This window comes from Cadophora gregata (assembly GCF_030347475.1).
Source record: "Cadophora gregata isolate MNR1 chromosome Unknown scaffold_15, whole genome shotgun sequence".
In the NCBI taxonomy this organism is placed as follows: domain Eukaryota; kingdom Fungi; phylum Ascomycota; class Leotiomycetes; order Helotiales; family Ploettnerulaceae; genus Cadophora; species Cadophora gregata.
In genome coordinates this window covers 803214-815323 of record NW_026695938.1, presented here as the reverse complement: position 1 = coordinate 815323, position 12110 = coordinate 803214, and the positions used below count along the sequence as shown (strand labels likewise).

The 12110-nt window shown below is 49.6% G+C and overlaps 4 protein-coding genes across 4 annotated transcripts; 2 read left to right on the top strand and 2 right to left on the bottom strand.

Annotated features, from left to right (window-relative positions):
• Positions 1 to 84: 84 nt before the first annotated feature.
• On the bottom strand, positions 85 to 1374 carry ONS95_004889 (uncharacterized protein; the record flags this gene model as incomplete). The annotated part of the gene is made up of 1 exon (XM_058498267.1): positions 85 to 1374. One exon carries the CDS (start codon positions 1372 to 1374, stop codon positions 85 to 87), a length of 1290 nt encoding a protein of 429 aa, XP_058351778.1.
• Positions 1375 to 2256: 882 nt separating this feature from the next.
• Positions 2257 to 5229, top strand: ONS95_004888 (uncharacterized protein; the record flags this gene model as incomplete). Its single annotated transcript, XM_058498266.1, has 3 exons — positions 2257 to 2560; positions 2648 to 3164; positions 3213 to 5229. 3 exons carry the CDS (start codon positions 2257 to 2259, stop codon positions 5227 to 5229), a joined length of 2838 nt encoding a protein of 945 aa, XP_058351777.1.
• A 1689-nt stretch (positions 5230 to 6918) lies between these two features.
• ONS95_004887 (uncharacterized protein) lies at positions 6919 to 9181 on the top strand. The gene has a single exon (XM_058498265.1). The coding sequence runs from the start codon at positions 7116 to 7118 to the stop codon at positions 8625 to 8627; it is 1512 nt and encodes a 503-aa protein (XP_058351776.1). The 5' UTR covers positions 6919 to 7115; the 3' UTR covers positions 8628 to 9181.
• A 1030-nt stretch (positions 9182 to 10211) lies between these two features.
• KES1 (Oxysterol binding protein) lies at positions 10212 to 11827 on the bottom strand. The gene is made up of 2 exons (XM_058498264.1): positions 11244 to 11827; positions 10212 to 11183 (listed from the first exon to the last, which is right to left on the bottom strand). The coding sequence occupies exons 1-2, from the start codon at positions 11633 to 11635 to the stop codon at positions 10382 to 10384; spliced, it is 1194 nt and encodes a 397-aa protein (XP_058351775.1). The 5' UTR covers positions 11636 to 11827; the 3' UTR covers positions 10212 to 10381.
• Positions 11828 to 12110: the final 283 nt, after the last annotated feature.

Here is a 12110-nt window from a genome sequence, read left to right as displayed (position 1 = left end):
ATGTACAAAAACGCCCCACATTTCCCCGAATATGCTGATCAACCCCCTTAAACGCCGTTGTAATGCAGTTAGGTAACTTTGAACTCATGTCAGGCCGAGCCTCTCCAACAACTCGAGACTTGATGCCTCGGCTTTGGCCTGCTCAAGCTGCCTCATCTCCTTGATACCTAATTGCTTAGGATAACGAGACCGCAAAAATTCCATTACTTCATCGGCCTCGGTATATCTATGGTACTGGAGCAGAAAATTGGCTGCATCCAGACCAAGCTGGATATTATGGTGATCACTCTCTCTTGCGGGCTTTGATAGGGAAGACTTTTTCTGTCGACTCTTGCTCGCAACAGAGCGGATGTGATCTAGGGCCAGATCTGGATTTGGATTCGTTGGGTGTAACAAGCTTAAATGGGCAAAATATCGTGCCGGGCTCTTTGTTATGACTGGTATCAAGCTGAGAAATGATTCGAAAGCATTCTCGCTTGGTGGTGGCCTGCTAGATTTTGGCATAACAGATGCGCGTATTAAGAACCATCCAGGAGGACCAAGAACCGTAGTAACTTCGGGGGTAGACAAGCCCCCGAGGTAGCCAGCAGCTCTGGACATAGCCATATACGCGGCATCCAGACTCGTAGGACTGCCAGAGTCTGCAGCCTCGGCCCTGACAAGCAACATAAGGGGTCCAACGACCTCCTTTTGAGCTCGTGCGAAGTCTTCGCCAGAGAGAAGGCATAGCTTCGGGAGGTTCTCTAATGACGTCTTCACCCATTTCCAAGCAGCTTCTTGAAGTCCTTCAGCAACCATGTATTCCATCATAATCTTGACGAAAGCATCGTCCTTCAAGAATTCGGTATTGTTTGTTGTGCCACTTGAAACAAGCCACTTCAATACCTTCAGTCCAGCTCCGGAGTCTTTCATTCCATCTCGAACATTTAGAACAGATGACCGTACTATTTGGGCTTTCTTTGCAGTCAAGCAAGCCTTCGCATGACTAGTCGTCATCATACCCTTCGCTACTGCTTGACTGAATATATCCATCGGATCCCGTGAGAAAACAACATTGCTGTTTTTCTTCCCCGGTGAAATATTGAATAAAGGATTTGTCAAGAGTGAGTGCATGTGTCGGGCCGTAGGTGTCTTGTCTTCTGAAAACGACGATCTTCGTGATCGACGTGTTGATAGGTGTTCGTGGAGTACATTTGCGTTACCGTCGGTGCGAAACTGGGGGTGTTCAGTATCGAGTTGTTGTCGGAAGGATGCCGTGAGAAGGTTGAGTAACTGTTTGGATTCGCGAGGACTCAACGGCAGAGGATGATGAATCTTCAGCTTCTTTAAAATAGGCATTGGCCGGAAGAGGAGGGACTGGGAGGGGCGGAACATGGCGGCAGGTTGAAGAGCTGTTTTGATTGAAATAGGTAGTTCTTGCAGATGCAATGCGCACCCTGTTGATATCCACGAGCGCCACTCTGCGAAGCTCGATACTGTACCTCGCGGGGAGTTGCTCAATGGTTTCCTCTCCAATATTCCTCTCCGAGAACGTATCCAAGTTCTTTAGTCCGTACAGCCAATCTGCTTTCTCGACTCCAGTGGCTCGTAGTCTGAACGCTGCAGTCGTTTCTTCGAACCCTCAATGATTCACACCGTGTTCACGGTCCAGCCAAGTCATGTGCTGCTTATCATACGCGTCGCCGTGCTGAATTGGCTTCAGAGCTGCCAGTGTGCTCATGGACTTCGTAAGCTGGCCGCCAGTGTGCAGCGGGAAATGTAAAAGGGCTGGCTTTGTCGTAGGATTGCTCTGAGACCCCTCTTTGGCGTATGGGGAAGCTGTGAGTGTGTGGGGCAGCATTCACGATTTGATCGGGTAGTAGAGAGCATGACTAATCAAAAGCTCGGCATGCTGTTCTTGAGATTGGGACAAAAGGAGTTGTTTTCAACGTGACACAAGACTTCTTGTAGATTTCAGATTTCTCTTCCCCACAAGCTCAAGTTCCTTAATCACTTTCATCACTACAATCATCTCACATATCAATACGTTGTGTTGACGTGCAGCCTCGTGGACAGCACCGTATGACCGCGATTCCACTAGGTCGCCGCTAGTAATTTTGGTGCCTGACGGCCTTTGCTTCGCGAAAGGGCTGAGATCATTCTTCGCATCAACTCAAACCAACCCGACCCCCAAGACCCTCCTAGACTCTCACCACAACCTCTTCCCATCTTCCTTTTTCTGTCTGCTTTTACAAACACACAACCTCACACATTGAAATGTCGGAGGTACAATCTCGACCAGCTGCGCCTCGGGGTAGAGGCTCAGCTCGAGGTGGACGAGGAGGTTTCTCATCCAGAGGGGGCCGCGGTGTTAGAGGTCACGCAACCAACGGAGACAAGGCAGATTCCACAACAACATCAATTGAAGATGATGGCGAAGTTGGCCAGCTGAAGAAGAAGTATGGTAGCAAGGTCACAACCATCAAGGAGATGTTTCCCGATTGGACAGATGAGGACGTCGTATTTGCTCTCCAGGAGACAGATGGAGATCTTGAGACTACGGTTGATCGCATTACTGATGGTATGGCCCCCACGAAAAGGAGTACTTGCTACGAGTATTGCCGTTTGGTCTTCTTTCGAACCGTTTGATGCTGACTTCGTTCTGCAGGCACGATCACTCAATGGGGAGAGGTTTCGAAAGGCAAGAAGGATCGATCCAAGTCCAAGGTCAAAGAGACTTCGACAGTCACATCGTTCGGCGATTCTACCAACCAAGCCAGAGTCTCACGCGGCGGTCGAGCTGGCTTTGATGGTGCTAGAGGAGGCCGTGGTCGTGCTACAGAGCGAGGAGGTAGAGGTGGACGAGGTCGCGCACCCACAAATGGCGTTCGCAAGGAGAACACCATCGAAACTTCTACTCCAACTGTCGAATCAACTGCATGGGAAACAGCTCCATCGGGTGAATCATCCTGGGATATTCCAAAGGCCACTGAGGATAGCTCGGATACCACAAAGCCGGCACAGGATAGTTGGAGCTCAACCGCGACTGGAGCTGCGGCTGCAACTGCCACAGCAGCTGCGAAGGTGACATCGAGCGTCATTCCAGACGGTGTCAAGAAGAGCTGGGCGAGCATTTTTGCACCTGCTCCAACCCCAAAGAAGGCACCAGAGCCAGTCGTTGAGAAGTGTGTTGTCCCTCCATTCCTTTAGTCTTCTGCTAACCATGCTCCAAGGACTGCCGAACCTGCCAAAGTCGAAGAACCTGTCGAAGCCCCTGTACCAGAACCTGAACCGTCGATCGAAGAACCTGCCTCAGTTGAGCCTGTGGAATCTACCCCTGTCGAAGAACCTCTTGCGCCGGAGCCAGAGGTACAAATTCCACCATCAGGAGATAAGTTGACAGAGGATAATCTTGAACAGCTCCCAGACTCTTCGGCCCCTGCCCCTACTGCAACTGTAGCCAGCACTAAAGGTAGCTGGGATCCACGAAGTGCGGCAGCCACTCCATACTCAAACCTACAATCAACCCCACAAGCCATCCGTCCTCCAACTAGTGGTTTCCAAGCTTCTGCATTGAAGGCAACAGGATCATCTGGACGAACTCCCAGCTATCAGCGACGAGTCCTTGATCAAGAGGAAGCTGTCCGCATGCCAGGAAATCGTGAGGTTGAGCGAACTGCTGTCCAATTTGGGGCATTCAACTTGAATGGTTCCGGCGAGGACGATGTTGATGGAGATCGCGAGGAGGCCGAGACCAGAGCTCAACCACCACAACACTCTCCAGTAGCCCCAAGAGCTACTCTCCCCCCTGCCCCTCCTCAGCCAGCTACGGTTCCCGAGAGCGTCCCGACCCCAAAGCAGCCAGCCGGCTTACCAGCAGCTACCCACCCAACCGCTGCACCAGGTCTTCCATCCCCTGCTCCTCATCAAAGCGCTCAAGCTACGGCTCAACAAGGACCTCAAGGAAATGCCCAGTACAGTCAGTATGGTCGATATGGCCAGGCTGGCACACAAGAGTCTTCCTTGCCTCCAAAGCCTTATGACGCATTCAACCAGCAAGCTCCATCGGCCCAAAGTCCTTTCGAAGGCTACCCATCTCAACCATCTCAATCTCAGTCTCAGCCACCATCTGGGGCTTTCTCCTCGGCTCCCAATGAGTTCTCCTCGTACTATACTGCTGATCCTCAGCAGCAACGCAATGCCTACAATAGCTACTACCAGCAACAGTACGGCCAGCAGCAAGGATCTCAAGGCCAAGATGGTCCTGCCTCTCAGCAACGTGGCTATCCAGGATACAATGGTCCACAAGCTGAAAATTCCACGCAGTTCCCCCAGAGCGCTGCACAAACGACCCAGTCTCGCTATGCAACTGCCGGTGAGGGTCAAAACAGCGGCCACACCACTCCAAACCCAGTTGCCCAGAACCAACAACCAGCTGCTTCCCAAGGCGCTCAACCTCAACCAGGCCATCAGCAACAGCCACAGGTGGGTAACTACCCATACGGTCATCCTTACTACCAGAGTCCATACTACGCTGCCGCTGCTTGGAACCAATACCAACAGGGCTACGGCGGTAACTACCCTGGCGGACCATATGGCGCAAAAGGCGGCCACCAACCATATCAAGGCTATGGAATGTCTCCTGCTGCTCCATACGAGCACACTGCATCTCCAGCTGCAGGTGGCTTCGGAGCTTCTTCGCTTCATGGCCGTGACAGTGCCCTTGGAGGTCTTTCTGAATATGGCCGTGCTGGATCAGCTCAAGCGTCCCAAACTCCGCAAGCACTTGGTGGCAGTGGAGCTTTCGGTGGACATGATGCATTCGGCAGGGGTTCTTCCTACCAAGGTCAGGGACAACAGCACTACAACAGCCAACAGGGCGCCCAACCAAGTGCCAGTGATGATCTGAAGCCGTTTGGGGATTCGAAGACTTCCAACGGCCCAAGCCCTTCACTCCAGGCTGGACGACCAGGATCTGCAACAAACGCCAGCTCCGGATCAAGCCTTCCTCCAAGTCAAACTCAGGCAGGTTATGGCGGATACCCAGCTCATCTCCAACAACCCGGGCAAGGTCTTCACGCCAACCAGACTGGCAGTGGATATGGAGGTCTTGGAGGAACCGGTCACCAGGCAGGTGGACAGGGTCATCAAAACAGCCAGTACGGAGGCTACCAAGCTTTCAGCGGCAACTATGGAAACTATGGCAATAGCCAACAGCGCGGTGGATGGGGCGGCAACTACGGACACTAATTGGCCACATTTGTAGCTGCACGTCCTTTGGTACGATGTTGCCGCCTCGTTCAATTGCTGGGGTTGTAATATTTACCAAACCTGTGTTACTACTACAATCAACTTCGTTTTTCTCCTTATTCGTTTTTCTGCTGCATTTCTGCTCGTTTTGTGCGAACTGGGAAACTGGGAACGGGGAAAGAAAGTCAAATGAAACTTGGTCATCACTGGGCGATCTGTAATTGTTTCTCTGGAACTATGCGAAGTCTTTCTCTTTTTACTGCGGTTGCAGGCGGCTGGATGCTTAGGGTCTCTTCAAGACCACTAGCAAGGCAGGCACACTGTATGATGCAACCACCACACTGTTTTCAAATAGTTTTCTATCAAAACCACATTCTCCTTTCTATGTCATCACTTTTCGTCTGTCCAAACAAACCAACTCGCCTCTTATGGGCTGCTCTGTTACTGCTTTGGGGGAATGGACGGATTGAATGGATGGGGAGGGCAAATTGCGAATTCGAGTCCATAACAATGGTACCAAAAGCAATGCATACTTCTTATCTATCTGCGTAACATGATCTGGATGGATAGGTCAATTAAAATCGATTGGAATGAAGTTGATCTGAGACAGTCTCATCGTGTCTTCTGCTGAGTGTGACATTTCTGATGTACTGCCTGCGGCTCTTCTTAAGGTACGTGAGTGACACAACCTCGGTGACAGTCGCGATGCGGCTTGGAGCAAGCAATTAAGCAAAATGCTAAATTCTCGTGTTTCTGATATGGTCTCCAGAAATAAGAGCTCTCCTTGGAAGACGACAGCATTCTCTATCTGCCAACAGCTTCCCAAGCTTGGTAGGTAGCGAAGAGAGAGAATTTAACTGAGATTGGCATCATCATGATCAAGGCTGAAAAACATCATATATCGTCCAAGTTCGCCCTCGCAATCGTACATGCACTTGACGAAGCTTAGTTTCTGTCACCGTATCTCTTGTTAGCAGGCATCAGACTCAGCAGTAAATCACTGAGAAGAATTGGCTTGCTCCAGAGTCTCCCCGTGGAAAAGATCATCCCCGTCAACAAGCTCTGGTGTTGAGAACGTCATCAAGTGTTGCTTTGTTGACTTTTATAAATTGAAACGTCCACCCAAGCAAGCACTGTGGTCCCCAGCGAGATGGTGAATGCGATACCGAGTTGCCGAGAATGAACTTGAGTTGGTTCGATTGAGGTTGGATATGTCACATTGAACAGAGTGTAGATTGTAGCCATGACTTACAGTCTCATGATGAGAAGCCCTGTAAAAGAAGTTCTGCGGTCCAAGCACGCCTACAACAGATTCTGTGGATTTCCAACTTACTAGATGATTCATTTCAAGAATAGTGCACTATCGCAAGTAAGTCCAGAGTGGAGCGTTGAGCTTGATCTGGGCTTTGTGGTCGTGTGATCAACAGAAACCGACCAATGCGAACGACTATTGAGCAATGACATTGGACAGTTCGAAGAGTCGTGGTTGGTCCCCGTGGTCCTCGACTGGTGAGTTGATCGGATAGTTCCGAGTAGCCAATGGGAACACCGAGCCTCGCTGGGCCGGTGCAGATAGTGGACCTAAGGTATAGGTAGGTAAGCTCGGTAAGGTTCAGGCTTAGTGCAGACGATCTGTTGAGCCGCTTGATCTTGCTGACTAAGAAGCCGAGCTCATATTCATACGCGTCTCGCGCAACGCGACTTCCCATCCTCTTCAGACAGCAATCACAACCATCGCAATACAAAAACAACTCAGCAACTCAATTTCAATTTCAGTTTGACGCTCAGACTGGCAATCTCAAACAACAACAGCAGCCACAACCCTCCTCACCTTCGCACTTGCACTTGCACTGGAACCCGCCCGTCTTTTGCAATCACAATCCGCAATGGCAACCATGGAGGCATGGCCAACGCGTCCTAACCGCGGTTGGTTGAACAACAGGCCCAAGGGATTGAAGACTACCGCCGATTTCTTCAGGGAAGCACAAGCAAGAGACCCATATATTCCACCTGCATGGATGCTTCCACCCAAGTTCGAACAACCAAAGCAGGAAACTGTACGTTATGAGCAAAGTGCCGGATACAACGACAACCTGCGACACAGAGAGAGCATAAGATACGGGGAAGTTCTACGACACGAGGAAAGCATACATCAAGAGGAGACCATACTGCCAGAGGATATCCCAGTACAGGAGAAACGCGTACCGAAAGAGGATAGTGCGCCAAATGAGGAAAGCGGATGGGACGTTGACGAAGACTTCACCCACCCCTCTGAGATATCCATGTCGACCAGTCCCAGGATCCGGATCTTCACACGCGCAGTACCGAAGCGGAAGATGAATTTTGTAGAACTGGCTGAGTACTTTGGAAAGACGGATAATTCAAGATTGATGGCGGCGAATAGATGCTGGCCTGAGGAGGGTGAAGAGGAGGACGAAGATGAGGCAGAGGAGGCAGAGGAGGAAGATGACGAGGATAGGAATACCCTACGGAAGCTATCGAGGATTTCGATGTCTCCAAAAGTGGAGAGTATACTGGACATAGCGGCTATTACACCTGAGAGGGCTCCTAAGATTCCAAAGATTTCGCTATCACCGAAAGTGGAGAGGAGATTGGATCTAGCGGAAACAGCGACCAAAAAGTTTCCTCAATTTTCCAGGCCACCAAAAAAGGAGAGTACATTGGACTTGGCGAATACTGGGCCAGAGAAAGTTCCTAAGATTTCCGTCCCACCCAAAGTGGAGAGAACGTTGAATTTGGCGGATACCGCGCCAGAGAGGCTGGAATTAAAGGCGGAGCGGGACAGTACCCTGGATGCTTTTGAGAGTGCTCTATCCACCCAGGAACATAACCCGACCTGTTGCGAGAAATACTACGCCCAGATGACTAAGCTGGATCATGTCAAACATGGGATTCGAGACGTGAAAGAGGGCCTGGGACGACTGATTGAGACTCCCAATGTCCCAAAAACCATTCATGACATAGCATTCGAGGAAAACCGCACTCAAGGACGCTTCGCGGCCTTCGCATTGAACAGATGGATTGGAGTCGTCTGTGCCATTCTCTTCACCCTGTTCCTGCTCGAGTGGCTGCTGTGGGGAATCTATGGCCGCCGCACGGCTTCTAAGAAGGACAACTGGCATCCGCACGATCCATTCTTCGGCCACTGTCTCACTACGAAGTTGAACGAATGGACCTTCAATATTTTCTCTTACTCATGGTATGCCTTCAGGGACTTGGTCGATGGCTACCTTGATCCATACGGAACTCGATTCAGACCAGTGCATCCAAGAACAGCACGTATGGGGGCTAATGACTGGTGGCAAGGAAGGAGTGGGCCTGTCGGCCTCGTTGCACGTATGGATCCAGGTATTATGAGTGACAGGATACAGTATTAAGGAGTCATGCTGATTCAGGATTACGAACGATTTTATGGGGAGTTTGCAACAAAGCGTTGTGCTTGGCGGATGTTGTCATGGTCGGATTGTTCAAAACTGAGACTTTTAAGCACAGAAATGCGGCTTTGGAAGTTTAAAATCGGACGATTACATGGGAGTTATCAGCACAGCCTGGCGTTTATGGGATGATATTGCGGTCGTCACGATTACATTTGGAGTTTTCAGCAGAGCATGATTGTTTTGGATCGAATTATGAGTAAAGAGCAGGACTATACCGCAATGGAGTACAAGAGAAGAACTTGGATACAGAGCACGGCATTGGATTGGGGATTTATATGGCGTTTGTATACAGTGCTGTCTAGCACAGCTACCCGTTGAATCATTTTGAAGTGAAAAACTCGGACTCGATGGAACTGGGCATGGACTTGGGCAAGGATATGGTTGTGGGTATAGCGATTTGGCATAGCACGGATACGGCGTTCTCAAGCATAGATACCCGTTGAGTCACTTTGAAGTGAATAACTCGTGCTCAACAAATGAAACACTTGAACTGCAACTCTCTCCTCTGAACTGTGATCCATATAAGTTCATTGTTGTTTGGTTATATTTGACATTCCAAATTTCTATGGTTGATTATAGATGTAATCAAAATTGGGTTACTCTCCTTGTCGAAAAAAGCTGAGCTCGAATGTACGATAACACCAGCTGTGGGCATGTTTGGTCCACGCCTCGTTAATCGTATTTACAGTGTACACTTCCGATTTTCCAGCCCCAACAGGTTGGATATGGTCCGGTTTCAAGCTAAATACTCTTTGCGAGCTAGTGCTGTAAGATAGCTATGCTGTATCTGGAAAAACGTGCTACTTATTTATCAGACCTGTAGTTTGTGCTTGTCTTGAGCGGCATTCAGCGGGAGGCAGAGCTGACAATATTGGAGTCTCATATGAAAGATAGAGGACGACAATACAGTGCATAGAACGCATAGAGCGCATGCAGCATTGCGTCTGTATCCAGGGAAATGGAGAAGTCAATATCATAACTTGTCCCTCAGAAGTTGAAACCAGTTTCTGCCTTCAGAATTACCAAGTACACAGGCCAAGAGATCTTCAATAGGACATATTAAGGACAAGAGCTGACATGCGACAACGAGATGGGCAGAGCATTTGATGTGGATTCACGATGCCAAACAGGGCCAGAAGATATATTTTCTTGCAGAATAGGCGGATGAAGAGACCAGAAGATGAATATATGTGAGCCGGCGATAATACAAGACTCAACTTCCACATGAAAGCGTTATCTATTCACCGCCTCTTCTACGGTATGGAAGTGTTGCTATTGTACTAGTAAACAAAGAACTGCAGCGAGTAGCGTCTCAACTGTAAAGTCTCGCAATACCAAAGTCAGCGGAACGAGATATTCACATTTGCAAGTGGCTTCTCAAACAAGGGACCAACGCAGATATCGTGGGTTTTCGTGCTCTCAGTAGGTTGTCGAAGGTATGGATGTCGCTGATATGGCGTGTGATACTTTGACTGGGTATCCTATTTTGAGGCCCTGCAATTTCACTAGAATGAGGCGAGATGGTAGCGTGAAAAGAATCGCAATTGCACATTCTATTACCTATGCTTGCCGATTATCTATTAGTACAATGTATTTCGCGTAGAACAAAACAGTCCCATTTCCAAAAGTTTGCTCCACTGCGCCAACGAGCCAATGGCTTTCTCAACTCATCCCGTCTTTCACCCCCACGATGTCTACAGCTCCTTCGCCGGCGCAGCACTCGAAGTCTTCGTGGCCAATGCATTCGCCTTCTCCTCATCAAACCTCCAAATCCCTCCCGTCTTGTCAGCTTCTGGCAAGACACCGATCTGTGGGCCTAATTTCTCCAAGATGGGATCTGTGTCGAGCTTCTTGAAATAGCGTCTCTCCCACTGCCGTCCCTCGGCGGCTTCTTGGCGTCTCAATTCTCTCTGGCTCTCTTCAATTGTTGTCTTCTCAACTCCAGTGGCGTCCATGTCTCCTACAGCGATACCAGCTGCGACCTTTTGCCATGCTCTTCGAGACTCCATGGGGTCTTGCGCCTCGATTGGGGCAATAGTGAGGGGGGTGGTGGGAGAAGCCTCGGCATTGTACGTATCGACAACCTGCTTCTTTCCTTCCGTGATCTCGAACGACTTTGTCCACTGTCCAGTCGCAGTGTAAATAACATCCTTCTCCTTACCAGTAGGGTATAAAGTCGCTGTGAAGCTATTCTTCTTGCCTGACAACCAGCCCTTGCCACTGTAATCAATCTTGGCAGTATAGCCTGAACTGCTGGTAATGTATGTCTTGTCATTCAACTCCACGAATGGTGCGCCAAAAATGAGACCTTCGATGTGCAGGTTTGGTAGGGTGATCAGGTAGGTCTCGTTGAAAGCTGGTATCGTGAAGACTGCATGTCCGATTTGCTTGACGTAGATTGTGCGGGCGAATGACGCCTTTTGCGCATTGTAGCCTTCCAGGTATACGCCGTGCTGCTTATTTGCGATACGGTATGCGGTGACGGGAGGGTGGTGGCTACAGTACATGATTAGCAACTTCGCCTCCTAAGTGATTGGTAGATGTCATATATCATACCTGACTTGCTCTGATACCAACTCTGTTGTACCTGATGCATCTTCCCACTTGCCCAAGAACAGCTCTCCCAGGAAAGGATTCAAGGGCTTCTTCTCATTTCCAAACTTTTCACTACGACTGGCATACTGCTGCTTAAGCGTAGATAAGAACCATTTCAGTACCAGAAGCGCGCGCTTCTGGGGATCCTGCTCTTTCGCAGGTGCAATAAAAAGCGCTGGGTGCTCTGCCCAGTATGAGGAGAACTCGACCAACGAAGTTGAGGAGAGGATAAATGGTGGAGCTGTCAGAGACGACAGATCTCCTGAGAACGAGGCAATCGACTTGAGGAAAGCACTCCAAGACCCCTTGTTCTGGGCAGAAACGCCGCCTCCTTCTTTCTCGCTGGAAGACATAGCTGGATTTGTTCCTTGATGAGGGGTTTGTAAGGTCGATGGGTGGCAGATGAGTAGACTCTTTCGAGCAGAAATGTGGTATTGATCGCTCGATGCTGTTGGTAAAAACTTCTATTTTCAAACAGAGTATCCGGTGAAAGGTTTTGTACTGTAGCGGTGACGTGGGGGAATGGGGAATGGGCAGACCGAATTGAAGCTGGTGCTGGTGCTTGCTGGTCTCCAGCTTAATCTGCTCAGAACAGGTTAGCAGGGGTTCTTGTTGCCCCACGATTGCTGTCGTCATGGCGAATCAACACAGCCACCACCACATGCTCCAGGGCTTGCTCCTACTGATTGGTGCACTTTTACTACTGGTAAAGTCGAAAATCCTCACTCAATCCGCTGCACTCGCCTATTGCACTTGCAACGCTTAACTGTGTTTTCCCATTCAGCATGCCAAGTCACAAAAGATTGAAAATTGACAGCATTCTGAAGT